At 41.4% G+C, this 27,299-nt stretch overlaps 1 protein-coding gene across 29 annotated transcripts in view; it reads right to left on the bottom strand.

Annotated features, from left to right (window-relative positions):
- Window positions 1-335: 335 nt before the first annotated feature.
- LOC127436749 (transducin-like enhancer protein 3-B) overlaps window positions 336-27,299 on the bottom strand; it is a 28,096-nt gene continuing 1,132 nt past the window's right edge. The window contains exons 3-23 of one of the 29 annotated variants that reach the window (XM_051691747.1): window positions 26,059-26,159; window positions 25,789-25,852; window positions 24,373-24,417; window positions 17,144-17,206; window positions 16,013-16,087; window positions 15,482-15,514; window positions 12,263-12,292; window positions 9,601-9,805; window positions 9,426-9,442; window positions 6,909-7,031; window positions 6,768-6,818; window positions 6,524-6,676; window positions 5,960-6,092; window positions 5,650-5,828; window positions 5,027-5,103; window positions 4,545-4,794; window positions 3,472-3,719; window positions 3,214-3,361; window positions 2,861-3,011; window positions 2,471-2,547; window positions 336-1,985 (exon numbers count right to left, since the gene is read on the bottom strand). In XM_051691747.1, coding sequence (XP_051547707.1) covers window positions 1,878-1,985; window positions 2,471-2,547; window positions 2,861-3,011; window positions 3,214-3,361; window positions 3,472-3,719; window positions 4,545-4,794; window positions 5,027-5,103; window positions 5,650-5,828; window positions 5,960-6,092; window positions 6,524-6,676; window positions 6,768-6,818; window positions 6,909-7,031; window positions 9,426-9,442; window positions 9,601-9,805; window positions 12,263-12,292; window positions 15,482-15,514; window positions 16,013-16,087; window positions 17,144-17,206; window positions 24,373-24,417; window positions 25,789-25,852; window positions 26,059-26,159 — 2,331 coding nt within the window. In that variant the 3' untranslated portion in view covers window positions 336-1,877. Of the gene's footprint in view, window positions 1,986-2,470; window positions 2,548-2,860; window positions 3,012-3,213; window positions 3,362-3,471; window positions 3,720-4,544; window positions 4,795-5,026; window positions 5,104-5,649; window positions 5,829-5,959; window positions 6,093-6,523; window positions 6,677-6,767; window positions 6,819-6,908; window positions 7,032-9,425; window positions 9,443-9,600; window positions 9,806-9,983; window positions 10,714-12,262; window positions 12,296-15,481; window positions 15,515-15,982; window positions 16,088-17,143; window positions 17,207-24,372; window positions 24,418-25,788; window positions 25,853-26,058; window positions 26,160-27,299 lie in introns of those variants that run through there. The other 28 variants (XM_051691599.1, XM_051691359.1, XM_051691443.1 and 25 more) reach the window with 28 other exon arrangements.

Genomic DNA, 27,299 nt, shown 5'->3' on the forward strand with positions numbered 1-27,299 from the left:
TGCGTGTCATCAGCTGTGGCTGAGGGACTGCAGGGCATATTTGAGTCAGCTGGGTCTGTGGTTACAACAAGGAGCTGAGACAGCAGAACTACGTCTCTCTTTCTCTCTCTCACACACACACTTCTACAAGTCTTAAGTATTCCAGCAACATGACACCATGGGGGAACATCTACAAGACATCTCCAGTGTTCATGTTCTCTGCCACTAATATCAATACTTAAGACACATGGGGTTAATAAAGACAAATAAGACAAACTGCATTGTCCAATTCAAAATCTGCATACATAAACTTTCAAACATCAATCACTGACCCATTTAACAAGTATACAATTGACATTTTTCTACAAAAAAAGTTTATTGAATTATTAACAACTGTACATGATCAGTGCTGACACAGTTTGCTACATACTTTGGTGTGAAGTTGAGAAATTGTGAAAGGAAGGCTGTATTGAAGACAGTGTTTGCCATGACATGGGTTCTGCTGTGGGCCCATGAAGCACAGGTGCCAGTCCAGTTCAAACAGTTAAAACAGTCCAGATTTACACACAAAAAGTTAGCCTGGATTAAGTTAAACCAGCTGCTCTCTTCCCTCTCTCTGAGCACTGTGCTTCCACATCACTAAAGTCAAGTGCAGGCCATAAATATATTAATCAGAAAACTGCCTCAACTTGCACAGAAACAAACCCCCATTAGTCTCAGATCACTCACAAAAGGGGTTTACATATATCTGGGACAAGGCCCGTAAACAGGGCTGCAGGCTTATTAAGGTGAGGCTCTCTACAGTAGAATTCAGCTGTAAATCATCGGGGTGTCATATCCCGTTCCAACAACAGCAACCTATAGCAGGGCTGCTTGTGGGATCAGTTGGCAAGTTACTCATTATGGCGTACAATCTCCATGCCGAATCAGCATGTTATAATCACACTTTGTTATCTGAATTCCTCCTTTCAACAAGATGCCACACAAGGCCAAGGACACAGACAAGTAGTAGTTAGTTATTATCCAAGTTTATTGTCGCTGTCAATTAACAAACGACTCCTCACTGTCCTCTGGGCTGTTTTCTTGCATTTAGCTGAAGGATTTCTGTCGTATTCTGACTTCCGTAGGATTCCAGTCTGATCCCATTTCCATGAACAAGCACATATGCTCAAAAATGAAAAGAATTACTAAACATGGAGAAAGTCTCAGAAGATTATTCTGAAACAGGAAGGTTTTTCCACGCAAGCCATTCCTGACTTTCAGCAAATGGCCAGTCCAGAGAGTGTGCTTACAAAATCAAATTTGAAAAATAAAGTGTGTCCTAATCTACATTCATCAAGCATTAAGGACATGAGGACAAAGGAACCCATCACAAGTATATCAGGACATGGAAATATATATAATTATATATATTTATAAAATGTCTTTATTACTCCATATATACACTTTTTAACAAACTGTCCAGGGAGCAGGAGGCTAAAATTGAAGCACTGCTTCATATTACATCACAGATCGTTCACTTCTGATAAACGAGGGGGGGGGGATACCAGTGAGAAATAGGCACACACAATCCCATGAGCAGACCAAAAGCAATGGCAAGACAGTATTTACTATATTAGTGCCTTCAGGGAGACCTTAGGACATTTGTTTAATATTTCCAGTCGGATCTGATTTGGACTGCTCCACTGCTGTAAGAGTCTGGGTGTGCATGGAAAAAAAAACAAACAAACATCTGGTTCCGATCTGGAAAAAGAACCCTAACCTGGGTTCCTGCTATAGAGATCGTTTAGGAAAAGTAGGAGGAGCGACCCCTTGAATCCATTCAAAATCAGGCCTAAAGAGAAGCTCCATTTGTAGGTCTCTCAATCTGGTGAAGCTAAAGTTGTAGGTCTGTAAGTTTAGTATATCACTTCATACACAGTGGCCTTCTTGTCTCCAGATCCCGTCACAATGTATTTATCATCTGCCGAGATGTCACAGCTCAGGACAGAGGACGACTCCTTTGACTGTGGAGGGAGCACCAGGAAAAAATGTCATTGACAATCAAAGAAAAATTAAATGGCATCTTAACCTACTCATTAACTTGTCAACATCACTGCCTTCAAAATATTAACTCTAAAACATTAAAGCCACTCTGAGAGTGGCAAATAGGCATGTTACAGTAAATAAATATACAGCTTTTGTATGACCTATACTGTATTGACAAGGACTTGCTTCCTTTGAAACTTATACTAAACAATTATTTAACAAAAACAAAATCCCACCTATAGCACAAAAAGGCACTGTGTGTTAAGCAGCTAAGCTAAGATGAAAACGCCATCACTCAAAGACCCTTTATGACAAGGCTAGCAGCCCAAATGAAAGCCTGAACAGAGAATCCAGAGTATCTCACATACACCCCCACAGTAATTTTTTTTCTGTCTGTGGCCTTTGAGTACCTCTCTGGCATGTTCATTGCAAGGGGGAGGGAATGAGATATTGATTGACATACCTGGAAAATGCTGGCACCATAGGGAGTCCTCCAGGCATTCAAGAGATTGTCCTTCCCAGTGCTCACAAACCATTTACCTTTAGAAAATGGAACAAACATGCACTAATGGGTACAGTCAAGGTTGATCTAAATGACTTGATTCACTACAGCGCAACTTATTTAGAAGTAGAGTGGACCATTAAGTTAGAGAGAGTGAAAAAGCACCGGGGGTGGTACAAAGTGCAGCCTGGCCACACAAATGGAAAAACACTTCTGAATACTAAACCCAAAGTACTTTGTATAACTGATTCCCCATGACATGTCTCATATATTGTACAGCAAGTTTAAAATCTCCTAATTCTCATTTCAAAGATGTCTGCACTACACATAGATCAGGTAACAGTGTCTTACCACAGTAGGCAAATTTGAGGGAGAGGACGCAGCTTTCGTGCAAGTGCAGCTGGTACTTGTCAGGCTTGGTGTGATGAAGCACCTCCACATTACTGCTTTCCATTCCCACAGCCAGCCACTCGCCCGTCGGACAGTAGCCCAGAGAGAAGATCTGCATCAGAGCAGAGCAAACTCATCACTCAAGCTGATTTAAAAGGTTTCACATAGCAATCACATAAACGGTGTTTATTAGCATTTATATTTATTCACTTGGCAGAAACTGTAATCTAAAGCAACTTTCAATAGGTTTAAGCTACAGGGACAATTCCCCTGGACTGGAGCAACTTGGGAGTTAAAGTGCTTGTGAAGCTCACCTGTGAAGTAAAGTCATGCTGCTGGAGCTGTCGTCCCTCTCTCAGGTCCCAGGACCGTACAGTGTTGTCAAGGCCACCTGTCCACAATTTGGTGCCATCATGGGAAATATCTATACAGCTGGCCCCATCCGTGTGGCCCTGGAACTGCCTACCCACAGACACACACATAAAAATTGCCTTTTATCACATTAGCACATTGTATATATCTATTCATAAAGAGACACTTTTTCATACAGTATCCCCAGGTCTGCTTCCTACCTGACAAGGGTTTGGTTATGGAGGTCCCAAACAGCAATATTTCCATCACTGCAGCAGGAGAAGCAGACCTTGGCATCAGGGCTGATCGCCAGCGCATAGCAGGCCGGGGCAGAAGAGGTGAGCTCAGCTTTGATACGGGGAGTCTGTGAGGCCAGATCCCATATGGTCAGAGTGCTGGCTTCTCCTCCAACGATCAGAGTACGGCCATCCGGAAGAAGCTTACAGGAGCGGATGTAGTTATCCCGGTTCTGAAGAGAGACAGAAGGGGAGCATATAAATGCAGCAGATCAACCGTTTTTAGAAGAGTCGAATTTCAAGCTCCGTATTAAAAAATGGCTTTTCCAGAAACAACGAAAGGGGTCAAAAACAGGTTTTTGAAATAAACAAAATTAAACATTTTGTTACACAAGAATACTTGTATCTGATTTTTTTATTATTATTAAATTAACAATTTTACATGTTAGGTACTCTCCAGCCCTCAACAATCAGGCTGAAGAGGTGAACCAATCAAAATGGCAATGCAAAAATGCAGTCATTCAGCCCCTTGTTATTTGCCCTGGCTCTCTAAATGCCATCTAACCTGTGTTTACGAAGGTTATTCGAGGAGGAGAGACAGCCGATAAGAGGACACAGAATGGTAAGTGGGGAAGGAAAAGCTTTTAAGGGTTTTTAGTTGCAGCACCAGGATAAAACACATTTTCAAATTAGCAAGAGAATTCTACATGTGTTCCTGAGGGAGATCAATAACTCCAGGCTTTCAGACAAATTAAATCACTTTATAATGGACGAATAACAGCTCATCAAATACACAAAGCTTTCTGCACTAAGGAGCAGAAGAAGAGGCAAACAGAACACAAAAAAAAGTGCTAAACAGACAGAGGGGGTTGGGGGTTGTAATAACTACATATACAGACAGATTGGTTCTTTATCTAGTAGGGGATAAAAGAAAGGATAAAGGATTAAAAATAGAAATATTTCAAATGATAGAGCGAGCGGATTTGTACTTCAGAAAGGATCAGTCAAAAACCAATCTGGTAATTTGTGTGGACTGATTAGACAACATCAGTCTTTACCAGGCAGTCAAGCTGTGAGACGGGGCTCTTGCTGCCGGGCTGACTGATGTCCCAGATCTTCACACAGCCCTTGCCGCCAGTGTAGACGTGTCGTGTGGGGTTGCTAATGGTTACGGCACACACCACCTCGCCGTGGCTGAGTGTATTGATCTGACGGGCATGACGAGGTATTCCTGGTCCAATCAGAGCATCTGGAGGGAAAGGTACTGGCTGCATCTGGCCATCAGCGCTAACATGGAAGGAGTAGGCCCTATGTATCAGGACACGAAAAATAAAATAAAAGAAACCATGCTGTGTTAGAATAAGAATGTGTTAATTTCATCTGATTTTAAAAGGGCCTTTAAAATTAAAAAAAAGACAGCCAGGGTAAACCATTGGATCTGGTAGCTGTGCGCCATTATGTTTCACATTCAAACTTACATCGGTAGAGATGGATTAATTTATCTTATAATAGCTACATAAAGTTTAATTCCAACACTCACGGTTTCCCTCCAGGTATAGAGGTAAGACTTGCTGGCAGACCCGGAGCACGCATGTGGGGATGAGGATCAAAACCCGCCTGTAACAAACATCCCACCAAACAAATATGAGTACATTGAAGCATAAAACTTTAAGCAGTAAAAAAAAAAAATACATCAGCTGCAAAGATTTTAGGGCTCTCTAAAGCAAAAACTGACTTAATAGTGTAATGATTTCTGTATTAGCTCAACTGCAATATTCTTTCAATTCTAGTTGAGTGCTTGTTCACTAACGCTTTATCTCTACCCTAAAGCTTTTATTATAGAGATCTCCAGCCAATTGTGTTACTTCCCATGTCGTCAGCAGAGGTGCAGAACAAATGCAGTACAAGGCAAAAAGTAATATTTAACTGGAATGCTATCCGAACAGGGGATGCATGCTAAGAGAGCCTGAGTTATATAGGAGAGCTGCCTAGGGCTACGCTTGAAGCGGAACAGGGCAGGAAGGAACAGAGAAAAGAGAGAACTGGAACAAGAAGAAAAACAAGCTTCTGAAAATGTCCATATATTATCTTTTAGTGCACTTATGTGCTGCACCTTTTTGAATGTTTATCTAAACATGGAACATAATGACATGGGAAACTAACCATAGGTGAGCGTCCATAGGCGGCAGCAGCAGCGACGCTCATCTGAGGGGAGATGTGCAGGCCAGGGTAAACTCCTGGACTAGTCAATGAGCCGTTCATCTCTGGGTGGTGACCCATCATCGCAAATGGAGCCCCGTATGGTGCCGCAATCGACAATGGTGTCCGTAGGGCTGGTGCTGCTGGGAAGATGGAGAGAAGACGTTAAAATGTCACACATATTTGCGCACATGCACACACCTATAGTATGAGTAATACTTAGTGATCTGCTTTGGGTGTGACCATGCACATGTGTGCGTATCAACATTCTTACCAAGTGCTTCAATGCCAGGTGGCTTGCCAAGTATGGGCCTGAGCCCAGGGGTGTTGCTGGTTCCTGGGGTGGGAGCGTCATTGCGTGGAGTGGGGGTGTTGGACTTCAAACCCGGGGTGGAGGACTTGTCGTTCTGTACGATGAAGGAATGGTGTTAGAATTAACAGAGCTAAAGCTACATACCACAAATGCTTAAATCCAGAGAGCTCTCTCACACTAATCCAATCAAACACTGACATCTCACTATAGCTGAGGAGGATAAAGCTAAACTTCACACCGAACCCTTGCCAGAGACCTCATCCTCACACTCATCTTTAATAACTCTCTTTTCCCCTCTTCCCCTCTGAGGCTAGCTAAGCGCATTGAGATATTAGCCAAAGCTAGCAGCTCAGCTGCTGTTTGTCTGCCAGTAGCTGATGTATTCATGTTACGCTTCAAACTGACAATTATTCCACAGCTTTTATAGAGGAAGGGGCCTGCAAATGTGCAGAGACTTCTACATGTACACCACAAACATCCATCCAACTCAAGCAAACACTCATCCTCCATTTCCCTCATTCTTACATGTGGGTGGTCCTTCACTTTCGAAGAGGGGGTGCTCCCAGAGGAGGCCACAGAGGCTGGGCTGTTGGGAGCATCTTTCTTCAGTGCTCTGGCCTTATCAAGTCCGTTCTCAGGGGGAGAGTGAGACGGGCTGACCCTTGGGGTGGCTGGATCCTACAATGGAAAAGAGAAAAGTCAGTCACATTCGAAGGAGATTAAGTTCTCCAACCAAAATTGGAAAAAATTTGGACGTGCACGTCTTTACCTCATTAGACACATCCACGACCAAATCATCGCTTTTGTCACCATCACTGTCCTGTAGCATAGAAATATAGTTGAGTGTTCCAACAAAATGTTTGCTTTAGTGGGGTGGGGGGTTTCTATTGTATGGCAGACAGATGCTTACATATCGGCTCATGTTGTCTTTTTCCTCTACTCTGCGTTTTTTTGAGTCCAGACTGTATTCAGATGAACCTCTGTGTTTCTCACTGGCCCTCAGGCTGTCTGACGGTGATACAGAATTATTCTGCTGAGACAGAAAAAAAAAAGAAAATGTTGATCAGCACAAAATCACAAATGGTCAATGGTCCACTGAAAATAGTGTTACATTTAAAGAAGTTTTTTTCATTTGCATTTAATTAATAATTCAGGATTTTCCCCTCAAAAGGTGCTGTTTGGAGAAACACAAATAGACAAACCCCCCGAATGCCATCTGGCATGATTATAATGGGTTGATTACACTTTAAACAAACACTCCAGGTAAGAGATTCTCCCTCAGTATAATGTAACAGTCACTTTGGGTTCAGCTCATTAGCTGTAGGCAGTCAGCTATGCTCAGAATGGACAGGGCTTTCAGTAGCCCAAATACAAATATCAGAGGTGATACAGGGCCACCGGTGGCTTTGAGCGAGTCCTGTGTGTAAATTCCTCCCTTGTACAAGGTAAACAGGAAGTAGCAAGCAGTTTAAGCCCCAAGCCCTGTTAGATCACCCCAAACTCCCTGGCATGGAGGAGAGGAGAGGGAGCAGGCCTGCCAAACAAGCAAGCCCAGGCCTTGTGAAGCAAAGCAGGCAGGACAGCTGAGCAAACTATCCCTGAAGAGCGAGGTCTGACCACACTACACTTCAAACAGTCTGGCCTAACCCCGCAGCCCTGGGCAACCTACACTGAGCATTAGACAAATCAAAAGCACCAAACTGGACAGCAGGGTCAGGTGAAAACTGATCCCTGCCTCACTGAGAGGGAGAGACAGAATAGCACATTTAAATGCAAACAGAAGACCAGAATAAACAGACCCTCTCCCTGAGAGTTAACCAGCTTGTTTTCCTACCCTCCTGCGCATGCCCCCCCCCCCAACTAAAACACAGCAAACAGCCACCCATTTCTCCACAACTAGTGGGCCTGAACAGAGGCCATAGCAACTTCAGGGAGATAGAGAGCTGTGTATGTGCATGTCGCCCTTACTCCTCGGACTGTGGCCAAGACCACTCACCGCAAAAAAGAAGAGGGAGCAGGGAAGAGGGGAAGGAGGGGGTGTACTTCGATTGAGAGTGTATGTACAGTGGGAGAAAATAAAAGCAGCTCTGAGGCACAAAATGATCGCAGAAAGGACTTAGACAGGAAAGGAGAGGAAGGAGTTGCTGCCGCCATGTTATTCAGAATGGCAGCAGGTGAGTGGCGCTCCCTCTGTGAGCATGGCTGGGCAGGCAGGCAGCAGATCTGGGCCAGAGAGTGTGGCACTGCCAGGGCATGATCTCAGTGCCAAGCCCACACTCTCACTCTGACTGATAAACCTCTATTCATGCAGAGAGAGAAAGAGAGACAGATGAAAAAGAGGATGTGGCTTGGCCAAAGGAAGTGATCTCCAGGCAGAAGGAACTCTGTGCTCTCCTGGAGGCGACACAAAGGAATGCCAGCCACTTAAACCCCCACTCACAAACACTCCACAACAATCTCAGTGTTGCCTTTGTCAGTGCTAAGCAGCCCACTTCTCTTTTCCTCCTTCCGCTAATCCAAAAGTAATAAATAGACCAAGACTGCTCTCTCAGTCTGACAGGGGACAAGCGAGAATGTGTGTATATGTTTCAGCTGCTCTAGAGTAGGTTTAATAGGCTGACCTTTTAAGACAGGCTTAACGTGACTCAATAAGCAAAGTCAGAGCAGTGCTATCAGATGACCCGTGACAACAGGAAGTACTGTCGAGCAGAGAGCAGGACGGCCGCTGCTGCACTAAGTGCTAATCAGCAGAAGAGTCTGATTTCTGCAGGCATGACTGCACCCATGCACACTGCCACCGATTCAATACACACACACACTTAACTCTATTGCCAAGTCAAATCTTTCTGCGTATCCAGTTTAAGAGGCAAAATAGGACAATCCAGCATTTGGGAGATAGGGACACAGAAGCTTTAAGTCATTATATATGAAAACCACAAATAAAAATGACAAGAGATATGCACAGAGGGACTGAAGGAGAGCTATAGAGACAAAGAGCCAAAGAAGAGTGATAGAGCAGTAACCAAAACAGAAAAAATGGCACAAGGAGAAACAAAGGAGGAGGGAATGAGATAAGGTTGAATGGGTACAGTTTATCTGAGCCAGGAGCTGCCGACATGAAGAGTGGGTAAGGACAAATCCTTTAAGATAGAGAGTCAAAGTCTTTTTTAATTGTGATGAAATTATAGTGCTGCTAATCCCTGGCCTGTGCTTTTGTGCATTTTTTACCTGGATTAAAAGTAGGATTATATGGCAGGCTCCCGTCTCTTTTCATTATTTTTTTTTTAAAGGCTTAGCGTGCACTAATGCTGCCTACTCTGCTCTCCTCACGCTGTTAATGTGCCACTGCGTTCCCTCTTCATCAAATGTCAGGACTTAAAAGTCAAAGTCAGACAGATTCAAATAGTGAGAACCCAACAGAACTCACCGTGCTGGACTCCCGCTCTATATCCAATAGAGAACAATGAAGTTGATAAAAGGAGAGAGAAAAAAAACATCACGTCAGCATTTACATTTAGATTCATTATAAATGCATGTTGTGCATTCTGTATGCTGTGATATTACTTCGTCGTCTTTATATTGTTAGTGATTGCATGTCTTACCTCTGTGTTCCAGGTCATGGTGGTTCTTCTCATCTTTGACTGGCAGGTGTGCCTGGCTGCCCAGAGCTCCGACAGCCAGCAGGCCTGACACGGAGCCCGTGACTGGAGGGATGCTAGGGGGCTGAAGCCCTGAGGGGTGAGGTGGCAACTGGACTGGGGGTCCGTGGGCAGCATGGGAAAGGTGCTGAGCCTGGAGCTGCTGCTGCTGTCAACACACACATTTACATCAAATGGGTCGGAAGGAAAAGGCATACAGACGTCAAATGCTGGATGAAGGTGATTGGTTAAACCCCTCTCTCACAGGCTGCACAGAGAGGAAGAGACATTACAACCTTGAAGGGTTAGTTCACCCAAAAATGAAAATTCTGTCATGATTTACTCACCCTCATGCCATCCCAGGTATGTATGACTTTCTTTCTTCTGCAGAAAACATTTGAAGAAAACTTAAAACATATCTTAGCTCAGTAAGTCCTTAAAATGCAAGTGGATGGTGAGGAGACGTTCGGAGCTCCAAAAATCAGACAGTCAGCATAAACGTCATTCATATGACTCCACTGGTTAATGTCTTCTAAAAGCGACACGACCGCTTTTGGTGCGAAAAGATCAATATTTAAGTACTTTTTACCTATAAACCATCGCTTATGGTCATCAGCAGTATGCGCGTTCATGTCACAAGAGTTCACGTGGTCTCTCGTGTGGTGCATTAGTGTTGGCATGTTACGGATGTAATCTCACGTTTTTCTCTTGGTTGAGGCATCCAGGATAAGCACAGAAACACACCATTGTGAGTAAACAAACAGATACAAATACTGATCCAAACCAAAACCAACAAAGCCTCTGAACAGCGTTCCTCCTCCTCAGTTGTAAAAAGCGCTGCTCTTCCAGGTGTGTCACACATGCATCAGTTCTTGCTTTAGCACGCCGACATGATTATGTCACACGCGCATACTGCTGCTGACCGGAAGCAGTGCTTCATAGTTAAAAAGTACTTAAATATTAATCTTTTTCACACCAAAAGCGATCATATCGCATTAGAAGACATTAATTTATCCGCTGGAGTCATATGGATGACATTTATGCTGACTGTTCTTTTTGGTGCTTTAAAGTGCTGATCACCATCCACTTGCATTTTAAGGACCTACTGAGTGAAGATATCTGTCTATTTTTCTTCAAATATGTTCTGCTGAAGAAAGAAAATCATACACATCTGGGATGGCATGAGGGTGGGTAAATTATGAGAATTTTCATTTTTGAGTGAAAGATACCTTTAACACCATTAGTGGCTGGATCAAAGCAGGACTCTCACGAACACACTTCTAAGCATACGCGCACTGCTCTTTAGACACTACATTACCTAACATGCATCTTTTTGCAATCAAACAGGAAATACACAAGACGTTTCAATTTAAAAGTTTCGACTTAAGGTTCATACACAACTCGCAACTCAAAAACAAGAGACAAATTGAAAATGAGGGTGCATGACTTTCAGATATTATATTCATTTAGTGAGTCAGTATAAACACAGTCTTATCCACATACAGTACTGAAGCAAGTTTAGTAGAATGCATGTAAACACTATTGAATGGCATAGGCCGCAGTCACCTAATAGCTTATAATATTTCTGGGTGAGCGGTCTGCATCTACATGACTATGCTACTCTTCCACACCTCCTTAACAACAGCCAATCAGATGCTCCTTGTTCTCGTTAATTTCATTGTCAGTAACACATGGTGTCAAAGCAGTGGCTGTTTACGACTGGGAGAAAAATGTTTGATGGAAGAGAGATCAAGGAGGGTGATGAGGAGAGAAAGAGAAGGGATAAGGGTGTTTGTGCACGTGTGCATGTTAGAGAAAGAGGATATTAACGTTGCCTAATTAAAGACTCACCAGCACAAGACAGCTTAAACAAGTCTCCTGCCTCACTAGCTCACTACAGAGTATTATTGACATTTAATTCAGCTTATGTACATATTAGGGCTTTGAAAAGGTTAAAAATCATCTAGATTGTTTTAGAGTTAACAGTTCATCTCACATATGTAGTTGATGTAATAAATCTCAAATTTTGAGGCTGAAAATTGCCTCTATATATGGAGCGCTTTGCTTATGCAGGTGATATTTCAGACATATTGGGCTTTCGTAATAATTACAATTCACCTTACAAAGACTGCAAATGAGTTAACGGTAAAAAGTGAGTTCAACCAAACATGAAAATTGCTATCATTTATTCACCCTCATTTTGTTTCGAATTGGTATGACTTTCTTCCATGGAATAAAAAATGACTGCAGAATTGTTTTTTTTGGGTGAACTATTCCTTTAAGATCTAAATTGATATCCTTTATATCATCCAATCTTTAAAGATTACAGAAAGTCAAAATTTCAAATCAGGAAAATGCCTCAACTGCATTTAATTTAACAGAGTAAATATTTAACCTCGTTAACGTGTTAACTTTGGCAGTCCTAATATATAAACAGTGTTCTACTTCCAATAAACAGCCATTGCTTTGACACCAACGAATGGCTAAAGTACACTGGAGCATGCACACACTACATAACACTGAAGTTATGGTCTAAAGAGCGTTAAGAGTCTCAGGTATATAAAAAACCCAAACACACACACACACACACACACACACACACACAGTGACTGTCTTTAGCACTGACCATCAGAGCAGGGTAGACGGCATGAGACTGCTGCTGATCGGAGAAAAGAGAGGAGCGTGTCATTACATCCTCACACAATTCATATATACACTCACTCATGACAAACACATCACTACTTTACAAGTCCACCCAGGCACATGAATGCAGAGCAACATTTCTTTAGCACTGAAGGGTGCTTTTGTATTTGAATGTGTGTTTCTAACTTTAGCACCATGTTGAACATCCTTAACCCTCCTAGAACGACACAATGATTGCCATTAGGCTACTCTTCATCTTGCCTAATAGTTAGAAGTAGGCTAAAGGCCTCAATATACTTCCTACGAAATTGAAGAATGAAAAGGGTGTGACATTTCGAACAAAATCTGGCCAAAAAGAAGGTGTTTTTGCATTCGTTTTGGTGGTTCGGAACAGTTCATTGGGGCGAACTTTTAGGAAAAATTCTATTCGATAGCAAAACACCTTACTGCTATTGGTCCACGTCATCGTGTGACCTAGAGCTCCACCTACCTTGATGCCAACAGCAAGTTCTGTATATGTTGTTTAGTCAGTCAAAATCAGTCAACATGAACATTTCAGTGTCTAGAGTTATTAGCGACCTGGTGCAACATACCTACATCTGTGCAATTGTTTGCTTAGAGATATTTTCCAAGACCATGTCATGCCATTTTTTGTTTAATGAGTCTACTAAAAGGAATCAAATCTTCTCAAATACTCTCAAGGGCATGTAAAATTCATATGGCGCCTTTCCAGAGCTCAAGAACGCATAACATTCTCAAATTTATCACAGTTGAAAGAAGAAAAAAGACTGAGCATGTTTCAGTTTCTTCGCTTTACATAAGCAAGAATATTCAGAATAGATGAATACTCTATGGAGCATTTAAACCTTTATGGAACATTTTAACTTTTTTTGGAATTAAGTTTTAACCAGGTAATTACTCTAATCACTGATGTGGATATAAAAGGTGTTCAACTTTAAGAGACGGATAGACGAGCACTGATGTGAAATCATCACTTCAGGTCAAGAATTTAACATTGTGCTCAGGTTTAGGCTATAAATGAATACATGGGATTCACATGTGAATCGTGTGATACATTAACCGACATTTCAAGAAGTGGAAAGTGTATATGATGTCGTAACTTAATGTTACACTTGACAAGCTCCAGACGCGCACAATTCGGTGACTGCAAATGGAGTCGGGACCACGCCCATCCGATCTGAAATCACACCGTATGCATTTCCATTCATTACACTTTAGAAACATTGGCTGCCAGATTCATAAATTCATTGTAATTTTGGATAGGTTTATTTAAAATGTTGCTTTATTCTTGTGCTTCTTGGATAATCAGTCAAACTAATATTTTTGTATATTATTCAGATGAATTCGTTATTTGTGCCTTTCCGAATAGGGTATTCGGCTTTGGGCACATGCCTAAACCGGCGCATATAATGGCCGCGTACAGTGTGTGTTAGCGCATTAGCGTCATGAATTCAGAATATAAACAAGACAAATTAAACAGCATATATATTACTTTAAATCATCATCAAGTGATTAAAACAGCTTTTACTGACCTCATGTGACATCTACTCATAGAATGAGGCATAAAGTCATTGATAACACATTCTAGTTTAACACATTGGTTAAGGTTTTACATGTAGCATACTCGTATTTAAATGTACTTCTAATCGCCTCCCACAGCAGTGTGGTGGATGTCTGAATGTTCGGAAACAGTATACCATTGATCAGCTGTTTAGAACTTCTTTTTACCCCTGAATGAAGAACGAAAAGGAACTTCTCCAGAAGTATATCAAGGCCTTAAACACTGGCATTTCTTATTAAGAGCCATGTTTCGGGTCAGACAAGGCCAATTCTGCTGCTGGTGTGAAATCTGACATGCAAATGAACATGAACATTATGCAAAGTGAATCTGGTGTTGTGTTTCAAAACATAGACCAAACCAGCAGCAAACATCTGTCGCTAATGTTTTACATAAAACTACCAGGCACTACCATTCATACTGGCTTTTTTACGACAATAATTAATCCAAGTAATTATAAAATAATGCATGTATGAGAGTTCCTCTGCTGTGTGTTTTTATCTTACCAGAGCTACAGCACAATGGACATGAGAACTGAACTCCAGTAACTTATTACCAATGCCACAGACATGCACAGCACAACCACTCTGACAGGTCAGTCGTACCGCAGTACAAAAGCTTTCATGGACGTCCATCTCCTCTAACCCACTTATTTGCCTCTGTCGCTCCCAGTGGATATTACTCCCTCTCACACAATTCCTCTCTCTCCTTTCAATCTATCTTCTCTTCCTCTATCCTGCTCTCTTTCTTTCTTTTTCTCTCTCTCTCTCTCTCTCTCTCTCTCTCTCTCTCTGCCAAATGCTGCTGGCTCCTGATTAACAGTGAATCTTTAATGACCCCCCTCCCCCATCTCTCCCTCCGCCAGGGCACACAGATTGATCTCCTGCCATCTCACCAGCCAACAAATAAAAGCTTGTTTTTTTCAGCCTGTAAGGATGTGCATGTGTGTGCGTTCATACCCGCAACAGTGCCGCAAGTGTCTGCCTGATTAAATCCGTTTCTCAACCATCATAATGACCATGTGACACTACTAAGAGTGTGTATGTATGGGCAGAAGCAACAACCCCTGCCCCCTCACTCCCCCCATATCTTGCCAAGATGCTCTGCAGAATGGCTTGCTGTTTAATAACGGTGCCCCGTCGACAGTAGCATTCAGTCGGATTCGAGGAAGCAATTACCTTGAAAACAGGGGTCAGAGTCTTGGCTCATTTGCTTTAATTGAATTCCAATATCTGGCTCTAAACTGCCCTGACCTCCTACCTGCTAGTCAGGCCAGGCCCAGCCTGGGCTAATCAAAGCTGGGTCAGCCACACTCATCCCCTCCCACAGATGACACACTGTCCTGTTCTTAGACTGCTATACAAATGCATCATTCAGGTAAATATTTTGTTAACATTAAGTCTGGATTAGAATCCAGCCTGCTGCCCACTGTAACAAAACCATGTTTACTCTTCCTGAAACTTAAAGCGGTGATGCAAGTGATTGTTTGTGTTGCCTAAATCAGTGGGAAGCTCCTCAATGCTCCTTAACACAAGCTCTTTAATGCATTTAACACGGCTAATCACAAACAACCCTGACAGAATTAAGACTTCTGCATTTGTGTGATCAAAACAACAGCTTAACTTTATAAACCCGAACATGTCTCTCTTCAAAAACCTGTGACAAATAGACACACAAAGAGAGAAGCACTACACTCACGAATGAACTCAAATGATCCAAGCGGCACATACTGAGAAGACAAATGATGGCATAAAAAGCAAACATAATGGTGTAAACACATCACATTATAAATTAAAACAAAGTAAAATAAGACCATGAAGGGCAGGGGCAAAACTACCAACAATTCTGATCTCCTCCCAGAATACAAGTATTAACAGCTCTAGCCATCACAAATCTCTCTTGCTCTTGGACTGTTTAAGAGCGATGAGGTGATACATGTTGGATTGAATGAGTGTCAGAGGAAGGTTTACAGATGACTTGGAGCAATTTTCTTCTTTATTATTACACCCTATAACTCCAATTATTATTAAGAAGCTAGGCATAAACACACGAGTGTAACAAGGTGCATGTGTGTAGGTTTGCCCTGGCCCTGGTCAAATGAAGTAAAAAGAGGGGTATACACACGGTGAGAGGCAGATTGGGAAGTCCACGTACCCCGATGATGGCATTCAACTCTGTCATTGTCACTTGCTTAGCACGTTCAACAGCCTGTGCGACCTGCTGTTGGTGCTGGAGGAAAGAATCAATACACAGCAAGTTAGCATGGGCTAGCTGGTGAGGTAGTGGAAAATAATGAGAAGTCAACAAAACAGTTAAAAGTTAAAATGGTAGTAGCTTCTTAGGGGCCACTGACACGGAATGCATCCTTGCACTACAAAAAGCGCAACAAAGAGAAGAGAACTCTGGTGTTGAGTTGCATGCGAAGTTGGAGTTATATTTAATGTGACACAGAATCTAAAGGCATCTTTACACAGCCGAGTTAAGCCTGCTCTGTGCCTGCTTAAAATTAAAAGACACGATGAAACATAAGCAGAATGAATGTTTACTAACAAATCTAGAGAATACGAAGCGTTTGTGAATCCAGCGGAAAGTTTTCGGGAAGCTCCATTTTACGTGTAAATTACTCCCAATGTTTTCATATATTTACAAAATTTTCATGAATGAAGCCCAATGTCGCATAAAAGCCAGACTAAAGTATGCCTGCTCTGACCCACCTCTGCCCCTAGCATCAAAAGGAAGATCTGATGCTGCTTTGCTTCTGTGTAAATGAAATGCAGCATCAGAGCAGCCTTACACTTTGTTGTTTTCATGATAAGAGCATATATTTTATAATTTTGTTTCATATTTAAAAGTATATTTTCATCTTTTCATTCATTTCATACTTATATATTTATCATTTTATATTTAAATCACTTCCCTCATAACATTATTTATGCAACTGCTGCTCTAAGCAGTATTAAACAGTCTGTGTAAATACACCTAAATGCCACTTCAGCTGCAGCTTCTGTGCCACCTTTGCAGTGTTAATGATGGCTTAGAAAATGTGTTGCCCTTGCACGAGATGCTGAGAAGAAAAAAACAAACAAAAACAAAACAAAAAAAAAACAGCGAAATGAAGAACAATGGTCAAAGATGTCTGTTTAGCACGTTTATATAGACAAACCACTGGAGAACCACACAGACGGACAAAAAAGAAAAAAAAAAACGTTCAGTGTAAACGGCCCCATAGACAACATTTTTCTTGTCTTTTTTTTTTTTTCATGAAAATAAAAGGTGAATATTTACCTCTTGTGACAAAAAAGGCATAATTTGAGCAAGAATTGCATTTAGCCGTTTGGCAATCTCAGTCTGAAACAGAAAAACAGAGACATACACATTAAATCAGACTGCTAAATGTTGTCATCTCCTCTAGTCACTCAAATGTATTTAATTCATGAGAGCATGAGCTTGAACACATTCACGTTACTTTCACATTGCTGAACGTTCTAATCAAGCCTCTGCGTATCCAAACAAGGCATGATGAGATATCTCCAGCACTCTTGATTAATGAAGTAAGAACTTCAGAAACGTCTGTTTTTACTGATGTTGCCATGTGTCCGATTTGGTGCATTATGAACACGAGGCTCTGAGCACCAATATGACATACAGCTCATAAAGCCGAACTCCGCACCAGCACATTGCTACAGAAACAGATCTGGCCAAATTCACAGCTCTGCCAGGACAAGATGGGCAAAAAGCCTGTGGTGCCCATCTGGCCAAGAGATGGTGAGAGGGAAGGAAGATGAGGGGATCTGGCCTCATCCCCATCCCCATCCCCCACCCTCATTACCCAGAAAGATTATTTCATTAAGATGCTGAAATATGCTAATGCTGATTTGGTGCTGGGAGATTAACGATGGCAATACTGAGCAATTACCATTTTTCCCCATGCTCCCATTCCAGCAGCACAGGAGGAGAGGAACCAGAGCCTACGGCAATATTCAAAATGACTTTTATTGATATGGAGAGACAGACAGGGTAATCAGCCAACACTGCTCTGGCTCTCCAGCATTACTTATGGCTACCTGAGGCCCCAAGAGCTATATTTCATCATGAGCTATGCTAACGGTTCTGGATGAAAAAGGGAAGAGAGAGAAAAAGAGGGAAGGGCAGGGAAGAGGGGAGAAAGAATGAAAGAGAATGAGAGAGGGAGAGGAAGTATGGGGCGGTGAACAAATTGATTATAGGTTGGAGCAGATGGCCCAGCAGGTGAGGGAGGAGAGAAATTTCCCTTTCACTGCGAGGCACATTCCATTCATTTTTTGGCAGCGTGACCTCTGTGCCTGTGGGAGGGTGCTGACCCTGGCACTCTGATGGATTTGGTCTCTCTTTAGAGTGGGGTGAGAGTGGATGTGTTCTGACCTGTGATGAACTGTCTCTAGGGATGTGAACAAAGGATCTAAGCCCTCTCCACACCCCTCCAGAGTCATTGAGCTATTAATGCTTTTTAAGCCCAGCCTTGCCACACACACACATATAATTGCACACCCCTTCACAAAACAAACACACATAGCAACACAAATCTGCTGGTATCTAATCAAACACTGAATATATTCGAGCACACAAGCATAAAAACACTGGCCTCATACACAACCATACACTGAGGTTCTGTCTCTCTCACTCTCCCATCTCTTCAGCCCAGCCTCTCTCTCCTGTGCTTTCATTCCCATATGCCACTGAGGTTGCCACAGCAACCGGCCCACCCCATCTCTCCCTCAGATCATTATGTAAATTGGAGCTCTGCTTGACCATAACAGGCAGTAAAATCATATTACGCGCACAGGGGCAGGTCATTAAATTGAATTTTCGACCTGTCGATCAGATCAACTCAGCAAATTAATGTGGGATGAAAGGGGGCAGACAGGGGAGGGGGGAGCAACGGCTCTTCTTTCATGGGTAGGGTGAATTGTGTATGTGTGTTAAGATGGGGGAGACTGGGAAACACTACCTCTCTGCCTGAGCCAAATAACACTGATGACTGTCCAAAGGAGGAGACATTCCACAGTGATTATAAGAAATGGCTGTTCAGTTTGAATGTCCACTAATAAACAGCATCCACTGCTTGCTTGTACATAACACACTTTGTACTACCTTCTTCAAATACTGGAGAGCAGTAAACGCCTGCTTAAGCAAACGGCTTCTGTGGTGATAACAGAGGCGTTTTTTTTAAGGAAGTCACAGGTTCTAAAAAGCTAGATTTTTTTGTTTTTAGCATTTTGTTTTGCTGTAAATTATATTACTTTAGAAATGTGACATTCAATATACAACTTTCTTTCCACTAAAACTGTTATAATACAGTTCAGAGTGTCAGCTGTTGTGTGTAGTTTTTTTTTCTTTCCATTTTTACTAATAGAAAACTGAATGAATTAATTGCTTTAAACAGACAATGCAATTCTGCTACGTTGGATCTCAGAGTAAATCCAACAATGTGGATATGCTAAAAATACACTTTAAAATAACCTACATTAAAAGAATTGGTGCATCTGCTGGAGACAGACAAAAAGGGCACAGATACGACCACCTGGTTCACTGAAAAGAGCCGAGAGACAGATGTAACTCACTAAGACACATTGAAAAAATGGGAGCATCTCACCAATGCTGTCAGGAAGATGTCCGGGAAATGTTTTACACCCCAAACCAAACAGAAGAAATATTTTGTTTATAGAACATTGAGCATTTATAGGACCATTAAGTTTGCATTGTGATATTTTGATGACAATTAAGCACATTTCCTCATCCAGTTCTTCTTACCATATTGCAAAAAAATGTATTGCTATTACATAAAAAATAAAAAAAACTGTATTACAATAATAAGAATTACCATAAAGAATAATGGAAATGGTATGGGAGGTCATGTCAATGTTATGAAAATAATGTAAAAAAGCAAAAAATCATAAACAGCTTCATGTTCTTCACATTCTTCAAATGTTTAGTTTTCGTTCTTTTGATTTTGGGGTGAAATGTGACCTGGACGTGAGATTCACCCCTGACATGCTCCATACACCATGCCACAAGGATCCTTTTATCAGCCTCACTTCACACAATCTATACAGCAAAATACACCAACCTCAGCCTAAATTGCTGTGCCTTGTTGTGAATGTGTTCTTGGGAAGAGAACTAAAGTGTGGGACCGCCGAGTTCCAGAGGCGTGCCGTAAGCTACTAGAACAGCTCCCACACATACTGATTAAAAAAAAAAATAATAAAAAAAAAAAAAAAAAAAAATGGGGCACAGGGAGTGAAAACAAGGCCCTTGAGCAGAGAGAGAGAGAGGCTTTCTGCTCAGCTTCATAATCCCAGGTGCTCAGTGCCGTCAAGCAGCATGTGAAGAGCTCTCACACACAACCCTGTCAATGGCACGCCAGAAGCCATTTACCTGTTGCTGTGGGTACGAGCTGAGTGCAGAGCGACAATGATGAGGATTAAATATGCTGCAAACAACTAGCCTACACACTAAAGAGCCACCAAATGAACACATACATACACTCTCTCTGTTACTCAAAGAACAATTACTGACAAGATATAAGGAGTGAGGGAAGGCACAGAGTGAGTTTGCATAGTTAATTATACATTTATATGCTCACTAAAACTTAAGTGGTGTAGGTTGCTTATTTGATCAAAAAACTTCATACATGCAATGTACAAACTGTAATAAGAGAAAACAAGTAAAAGAAAGCACTCAGTGCTGTTTACACACTCAGTCCATTTCTGTCAGCCTGACACGGTCTACTCTAACACTCTGGCTGAAAGACTGCATTGAGCAGCAGTCATCTGTACAGGGTGTCTCTGTCTTCCCCTTGCTGGAAATGCAGAGCAAATCCTGTTGGAACTGTTTAGTGATGTCTCTCTGTGCATTCAACTGCTGGAGACAAACACAAAGGGCACAGACACGACCACCTGGTTCACTAAACAGAGCCGAGAGACAGATGCATCCCAAACTCACATACACACTACACTGTAACTAATACTGATCTACACAGTAGAGAACTAAATCTACAGCATGTCAAGCAGCTCAGAACATCCTCACATTCCTGTAGGTTTGTTTTTGAGTACACGTTGCACAGTTGAATGTTGAATTAAGCAAAAAAAAAAAAAAAAAAAACACATTATTACGTATGAGGGGTTTCTTCAAGTTCGGGTAATTTCATGTCGCAAGGGTTGATTTTTATCAAAACAAAAAAAAAAAAAATTTGTTTTATGAAGGTCAGAATAAAACTGAATTTGAAACTTTTTACCAGGTCTTATCTATTTTTGGTACTTTTCAAAAGCCTTTTATTAACAGACTTTACTGTTTTAACATGTAATTAGCCTTAGCAAGATGAAGAAGTCTACCATTACATTTTAAAAACATTAAAAATGTAATTTCCAACACTGTCATTTCCACAACTGAATTCTATTTAATACAGAATCGGAGATATGGTGGAAATGACACTGTAATGTAACTTTCAGAAAAAAATGTGATGCATGTGGATAAAATGTTGGTCATTGTTAGTAGATAAATAAATAAAAAATGTGAAAGTGTGAAATCCACAGTTCTAAAAGTGCCTTAAGTTAAAGAAACACCCTTCATTAAAGCTGCAGTATGTAGCTTTTTTAGTGTTAAAATACTTTCTTCTATCCCAGCTTAATATGCAGAGACAATGACAAGAAAGTCATTCCAAGGTTCATTTTCTCGAAAACTGTACACGCTTTCTCTATGTGGTACTATAAAATTCCAGTGTTTGTTTAGAGTGACCCTCATAGACCCACCCCAACAACTTTACTCAACCAGTGGTGTGAGCTGAGGGTGGGACTATTTTACCGTTCAAACAACAGCAGACGAGGGGCGTATTCGGAAAGCCGTTTTGAAAACATTGTTTATTTTTGCAATTCAGGCTACGTCTACATTAATCCGGATACATTTGAAAACAGCGTTTCTGTTTTTGTAACGCTCTCCGTCCACACTGCCATTTTCAAGCGTTTTCCAAAAGTTGCTCATCCACACTGAAACTTATGAAAACACTTAAATCCCCTCACTGTGCAAGCAAAAAAGAAAAAAAATTGCCGTTGCATGTACGGCCTGAAACGCAATTGTCCTCGTGTTCTGTTGTCGGACACCAATTCCGAGTAAACTTCCCATTGCCTTTGAAGTAATGCAATGTAAATATCAGGCACAACAGCGCCGCTATAACATGGGCTGCCATCTTAATTGTTTTGGTTGAATGGACCACATGACAGCATCACATGGCAACAAATACGTCATCATTTTCAGATATAACCGTTTTCCCAGTCCACACTGCAATGTGAAGATACAGTTTTCAAATTTATCTACTTGGGAGAGCGTATTAAAAAAGCTCCATTTTCGCTGACAAAAACGCCGTCTCAGTGTGGACGGAAGGCCAAAACGTAGAGAAAAAGATGCGTTTGCAAAGCGGAAGTATAGGCCTAATAATACAACCCCAGCTGCATTCTTCATCTCAAGGTATTCATGACTGTCTTTTAGGAATTTGCCGGGTATGCATGATTTTGCGGACACATTTTGTCACCCCTAGACATTTCACTCACATGCGCACAAACACTTCTAAAGCGAGACTGCTGTGTGCTCAGAGTCAGTTTGCTTTGGCTCAAATTCAAATCGACCATCATCACCTTGGCAAACAATTCCTGGAATCCTGAATAAATTATTCATCTGAACAAGTTCTCTCCCCGCTGCCTGTCTCTCCCTCCTCTCTCTCTCTCTCTAAGGCCACAGACTGAGCTTCACTTAATGAATCTGGCTTAGAGTGTGTGCACACAAAGAACTGACCAAATACACACACACACTTTGAGTTCTGCATTAATTCAGCAGCAAGTACATGAGGAAAAAATAAGGAAGAAAATTAAGACAGTGCATGACGCAGCTCAGGAGCACTCTGAGACTCAGTAATTAAAGGGATGTATTGACAAGCACAGCCACCCCTACCCCTGCTGACCATACATTCACGTCCTGCCCTTAGCGTCTAACGTACCACGAGATTAGTGCTGCTGACCCTTCCTCCTGTCGAGAGCACACCATTACAAACTCACATCAACTAAACTATGCTTACACAAAACAGTTAGTTAATAGCATTCTAAATCGGGTGGATCTCCTAAGATGATAAATGCCAAATCTGGCACCCAAATTCATTTTCCTCCCTTCCCATTCTAGCCAAAAGCACTATATGAAGGGCGGAGAGTTTGTGAGTGTGCGCTCAGACTTGCTGTCATCACTAACACCAGAGAGAGCAGGGAGTCCATGCTCCAATGAATAATTCATGCATTTGAGTCCACTCAGTCAGATCTCTATTGATAAACAAAAGAGAGGCACTGCAAAAAAAAAAAAAAAAGCCAGTCGATTAACCTGTTTGTGCAAAGCCCCTGCACCTACCCTACCCTTCCCTCCCTTTTCATTTTCTCTCTGTCTCTCTCACAGCTGGAGATAAGTGCCTGACAGAACCTTTCAGAAAATGCAGTGCCTATGAGAGAGAGACATGTGGACCAGACACAGACACACACACACACACACACACACACACACACACACACACAGAGAGTGGCTGATGAATCGCACATGCTGTTCCAATTCACCACCCTCACACTGATACCATTAACCTTGTGAGGCCTCAGGGTGAGAACCATAAAGGGCCTCTTCAAACTGAGCCCTCCTCATATGACTATACATCATATCGCTACTAATGACAGAGAGCGAGTGAGAGAAATAAAAGAGGGAAAAATGGGGGTGGAAGTGCTGTCTGGTTTCTCTTTTAAAATGGGAAAGTTCCATAACCTCACATTGTCACAAAACCAATCGATCAGTTGCAGTACAAACATGTTGTGCAGGCTGACAACAATTAGGAAAGCCTGTGCTGCCCACCATTCACACCAATTACTTAAAAGCTTGAATAATACTGCCTGCAAGAAGCAGCTGACCTAATGAGCTTTATCTGGCCTCCATCTCTCCCTTGCTTTTCCTTTCATATACAGTTCGGTTACTTCCAGACTGTGCATGACATTTTTTAGCCTTTTCGCCACTTTTATTTGTAGGCACTGAATAGAGATAGCAGGAAATGATGGGAAAAGAAGGACAAACTCGTATGTCACCACGAACACTACCTGGTAAGACACGTCTCCGGCCACCGCATTCAATTTCATCATACTTACTGTGATCATTACTCAATCTACACTTGCTTGTCTGTGCATGAATGTCCTCCAGCTCTATGACAGATGGAACACTGAGGCATTTCAGTCACATTTGTGGCTTTAAAGAGTCCAAGCAGGTAGATACTGCTCTGCAGTACACTTCCCAAAAGTTACTAAACTGTCTAATAATGTCTGCAATGACCCTGCTGTGTCATTATCATCTTTCTGACCTGGCAGACATCACATAAAAGAGAATTAAACACTACAACTCAAGTGCAACCCGCACATAATGTCTGACAAAATGAATATGGTGTGTATGCGCACATATGGATCACATACCTGCTTATGCATTTCAATGTTCAGCCCATAGGACATCTCATAGTACTGCAAGGGGGGGAAAAAAAAAATATTAATTTAGCACACAAGTAGTAGTGTAACATTACTGGTTGTTGTAGACCATCACAGGCCTCAAAATATCATGCACCTATTAGCTGAACTTCCCAGAGTTAAACAGAAAGCACACTAAAAAAGAAAAGTGTACAAAGCTAGTACTCCGATAACAGCCTGGTTAAAGGAGCATTTATTTAGCAACTTTAACTCTGCCTAATACCATTAATGAAAAAAACAGTAGTCTCAAACACCACAATCAAATCTAGCAAAGTTTGACAAACACCTATCTTGTTCTCTCATCCCTCACTGCCCCTTTCTATTTATTTTTCCACAGTCTTTTTCCCCATCTCCAAGAATCATTTATTCTTCAGTGAAGTTCACTCAAAGGCATTTGTGTCATTTCAAGATGGCAAGTATTTTCTATACTCAAAGTAGTCGATCAGACTATGTCCAGCCCAACAACTACTGCAATCATTCAATTCTGCAAACATCAGTGAGACCACCTTTTTTTCTCAGAGCATATCTGTGTATTTTATTTAGTTTATCTGCTAGTGGCCTTTACCATTCAGCATTCCTCAGAAAACGTTGAGTCACTACCTACTGCGTGTTCAAATAAGATAAGAGAAGAGCGCTGTGTTAACACTGTTCAACCTGTGCACTATTACATCACATCCCGATGGAATTCAGTTTCCACTCACTGGATTTCTAATAAGAGCCATTTTGCCACACTAATATTAGTGTTTGCATGAACTGCACACAATGGTCAATATTGAATGAGACTGCAAACAGCCTGAAGGTTGATAATGTTTCAGCCATGTCAGAGCCCCATGTAATTTAAGACAACAACAAAAAAGTCACACTCACTGTCATGCTTTGTTTTTTAATTTGTTGAAGTCACTCTTTCAGACTCGTTCCAGATATGTTTACTTCATTATATCCTTACTCTGTGATGTATCCTAGAATTGCATTCGCAACAAAAATCTAAACCTGATTAGTCCAGGTCTTTGATGTGTCTTATGATAGACCTGTTACTTTAAACTGAGATTAAACTATATCAGGGAATGCAAGCTTGTCATTCTCTCGCTTAAATCAAGAGATATTCACCATCTCAGGTCAGTGTGTATTAACAACACCCTGCCCAAAAGACCCTAAAGGCATTTCACTACAAATAAAAACACCCACACACTTATAATCTCAACAATAATCCTATGGTAAAATCAATAAAAGCACCATAAAGCAATAAGCAGGAGTATTGGACACTAAACATTAGCTCAGATAAACATATTGAAGTTTTCAGGGAACATAAAAGCACAACAGATAGGAGATTTCTGTTTTATAAAAAATAAAATAAAAACTTGCTCTTACCATGACATAGTGTCGCTGCATCTCTGTCTTCTCATTGGCCAGTTTGTCATACTCCACTTTAAGACTAAAACGTGATAGGGAAAGTGTCAGATCCAGAATGCTTTCTCAGCCTTCTCAGGTGAAAAATAACAGTCCTTAAAAAGCTCTTTTTGTTGTTAAATACAAACACTTTTGCAACACAACCTAAGGCAACAAATTCCTTTTAGTAAACAGGTGTTTAATGCATAATACGCATGCATCAATATATGGGTAATTAACAACAGTATTTACCTGTGGTACTGAGCTTGAAGGAATTGAAATTCGTCTTTGATCCTGTCACAAGATTCTGCTACAGTGAATTTGAAGCCTGGCTGACCAGGCTGGTGAGGTGCCTGAAAAATAACATCATTTATTTGAACTACAGCTGATCCAAATAATGAAGTTTACATGATTTAATCAAGTTTAAAGGGATAGTTCGCCCAAAATAATTAAATTCTCTCATCATTTACTCACCCTGATGCCATTCAAGATGTGTATGACTTACTTTCTTCTGCAGAACACAAACGAATATTTTTAAAGAATATTTCAGCCCTGTAGGTGGGCAGAACTTCAAAGCTCCAAAAAACACATAAAGGCAGCATAAAAGTAATCCATTAGACTCAAGTGGTTAAATCCATACGATATAACAGAAGTGGGTGAGAAACAGATCAATATTTAAGTCCTTTTTTTTACTATAAATCTCCACATTCACTTCCACATTCTACTTTTGCTGTTTGGCGATTCGCATTCTTTGTGCATATCGCCACCTACTGGTCAGGGCTGGTCAAAGGCGGAGCTTTATAGTTAAAATAAGATTTAAATATTGATCTGTTTCTCACCCAAACCTATCATATCACTTCTGGAAACATGGATTTATCCACTGGAATCCTGTGGATTACTTTTATGCTGCCGTTATATGCTTTTTGGAGCTTCAAAGTTCTGGTCACCATTCACTTGCATTGTATGGACCTACAGAGCTGAAATATTCCTCTACAAATCTGTGTGTTCTGCAGAAGAAAGTCAGACACATATGGGATGGCATGAGAGTGAATAAATAAGGAGAGAATTTTCATTTTTTGGGTGAACTATTCTATTAAGGCCAAAATAAATTTCTAATGCAATATATACCACTACACCCACCACCAGTGTCATTCGTTTCAATCTGTCAATGTATCTTTGCCTTCCTACCAGAATTACAAAAACAACCCCCAACCTTCTCCATTACTACAGTCTGCCATCTTTTAAAGCAGTCCATAGGTCTCAGGTTTTACTTTCACTGCGTTTCTGAACAAGTCATGGGTACAACCGCAGGTGTCGATAACACATTTCATGCTTCCTGATTTTCAGGGAAACTATATTTCATCAGAGTTCAACTGCGGTTTGTCAGAAGTGACCACGCGTTCCCTCGAGCTCGGCCCGTCGGTGGTTTTGTTAGTCTAGCGAGAGCAGCCTCCATCACTCAGCAGCGGTCGGCGTGACACAGACGGGTCACT

This window comes from Myxocyprinus asiaticus, chromosome 1 (assembly GCF_019703515.2).
Source record: "Myxocyprinus asiaticus isolate MX2 ecotype Aquarium Trade chromosome 1, UBuf_Myxa_2, whole genome shotgun sequence".
Lineage (NCBI taxonomy): Eukaryota > Metazoa > Chordata > Actinopteri > Cypriniformes > Catostomidae > Myxocyprinus > Myxocyprinus asiaticus.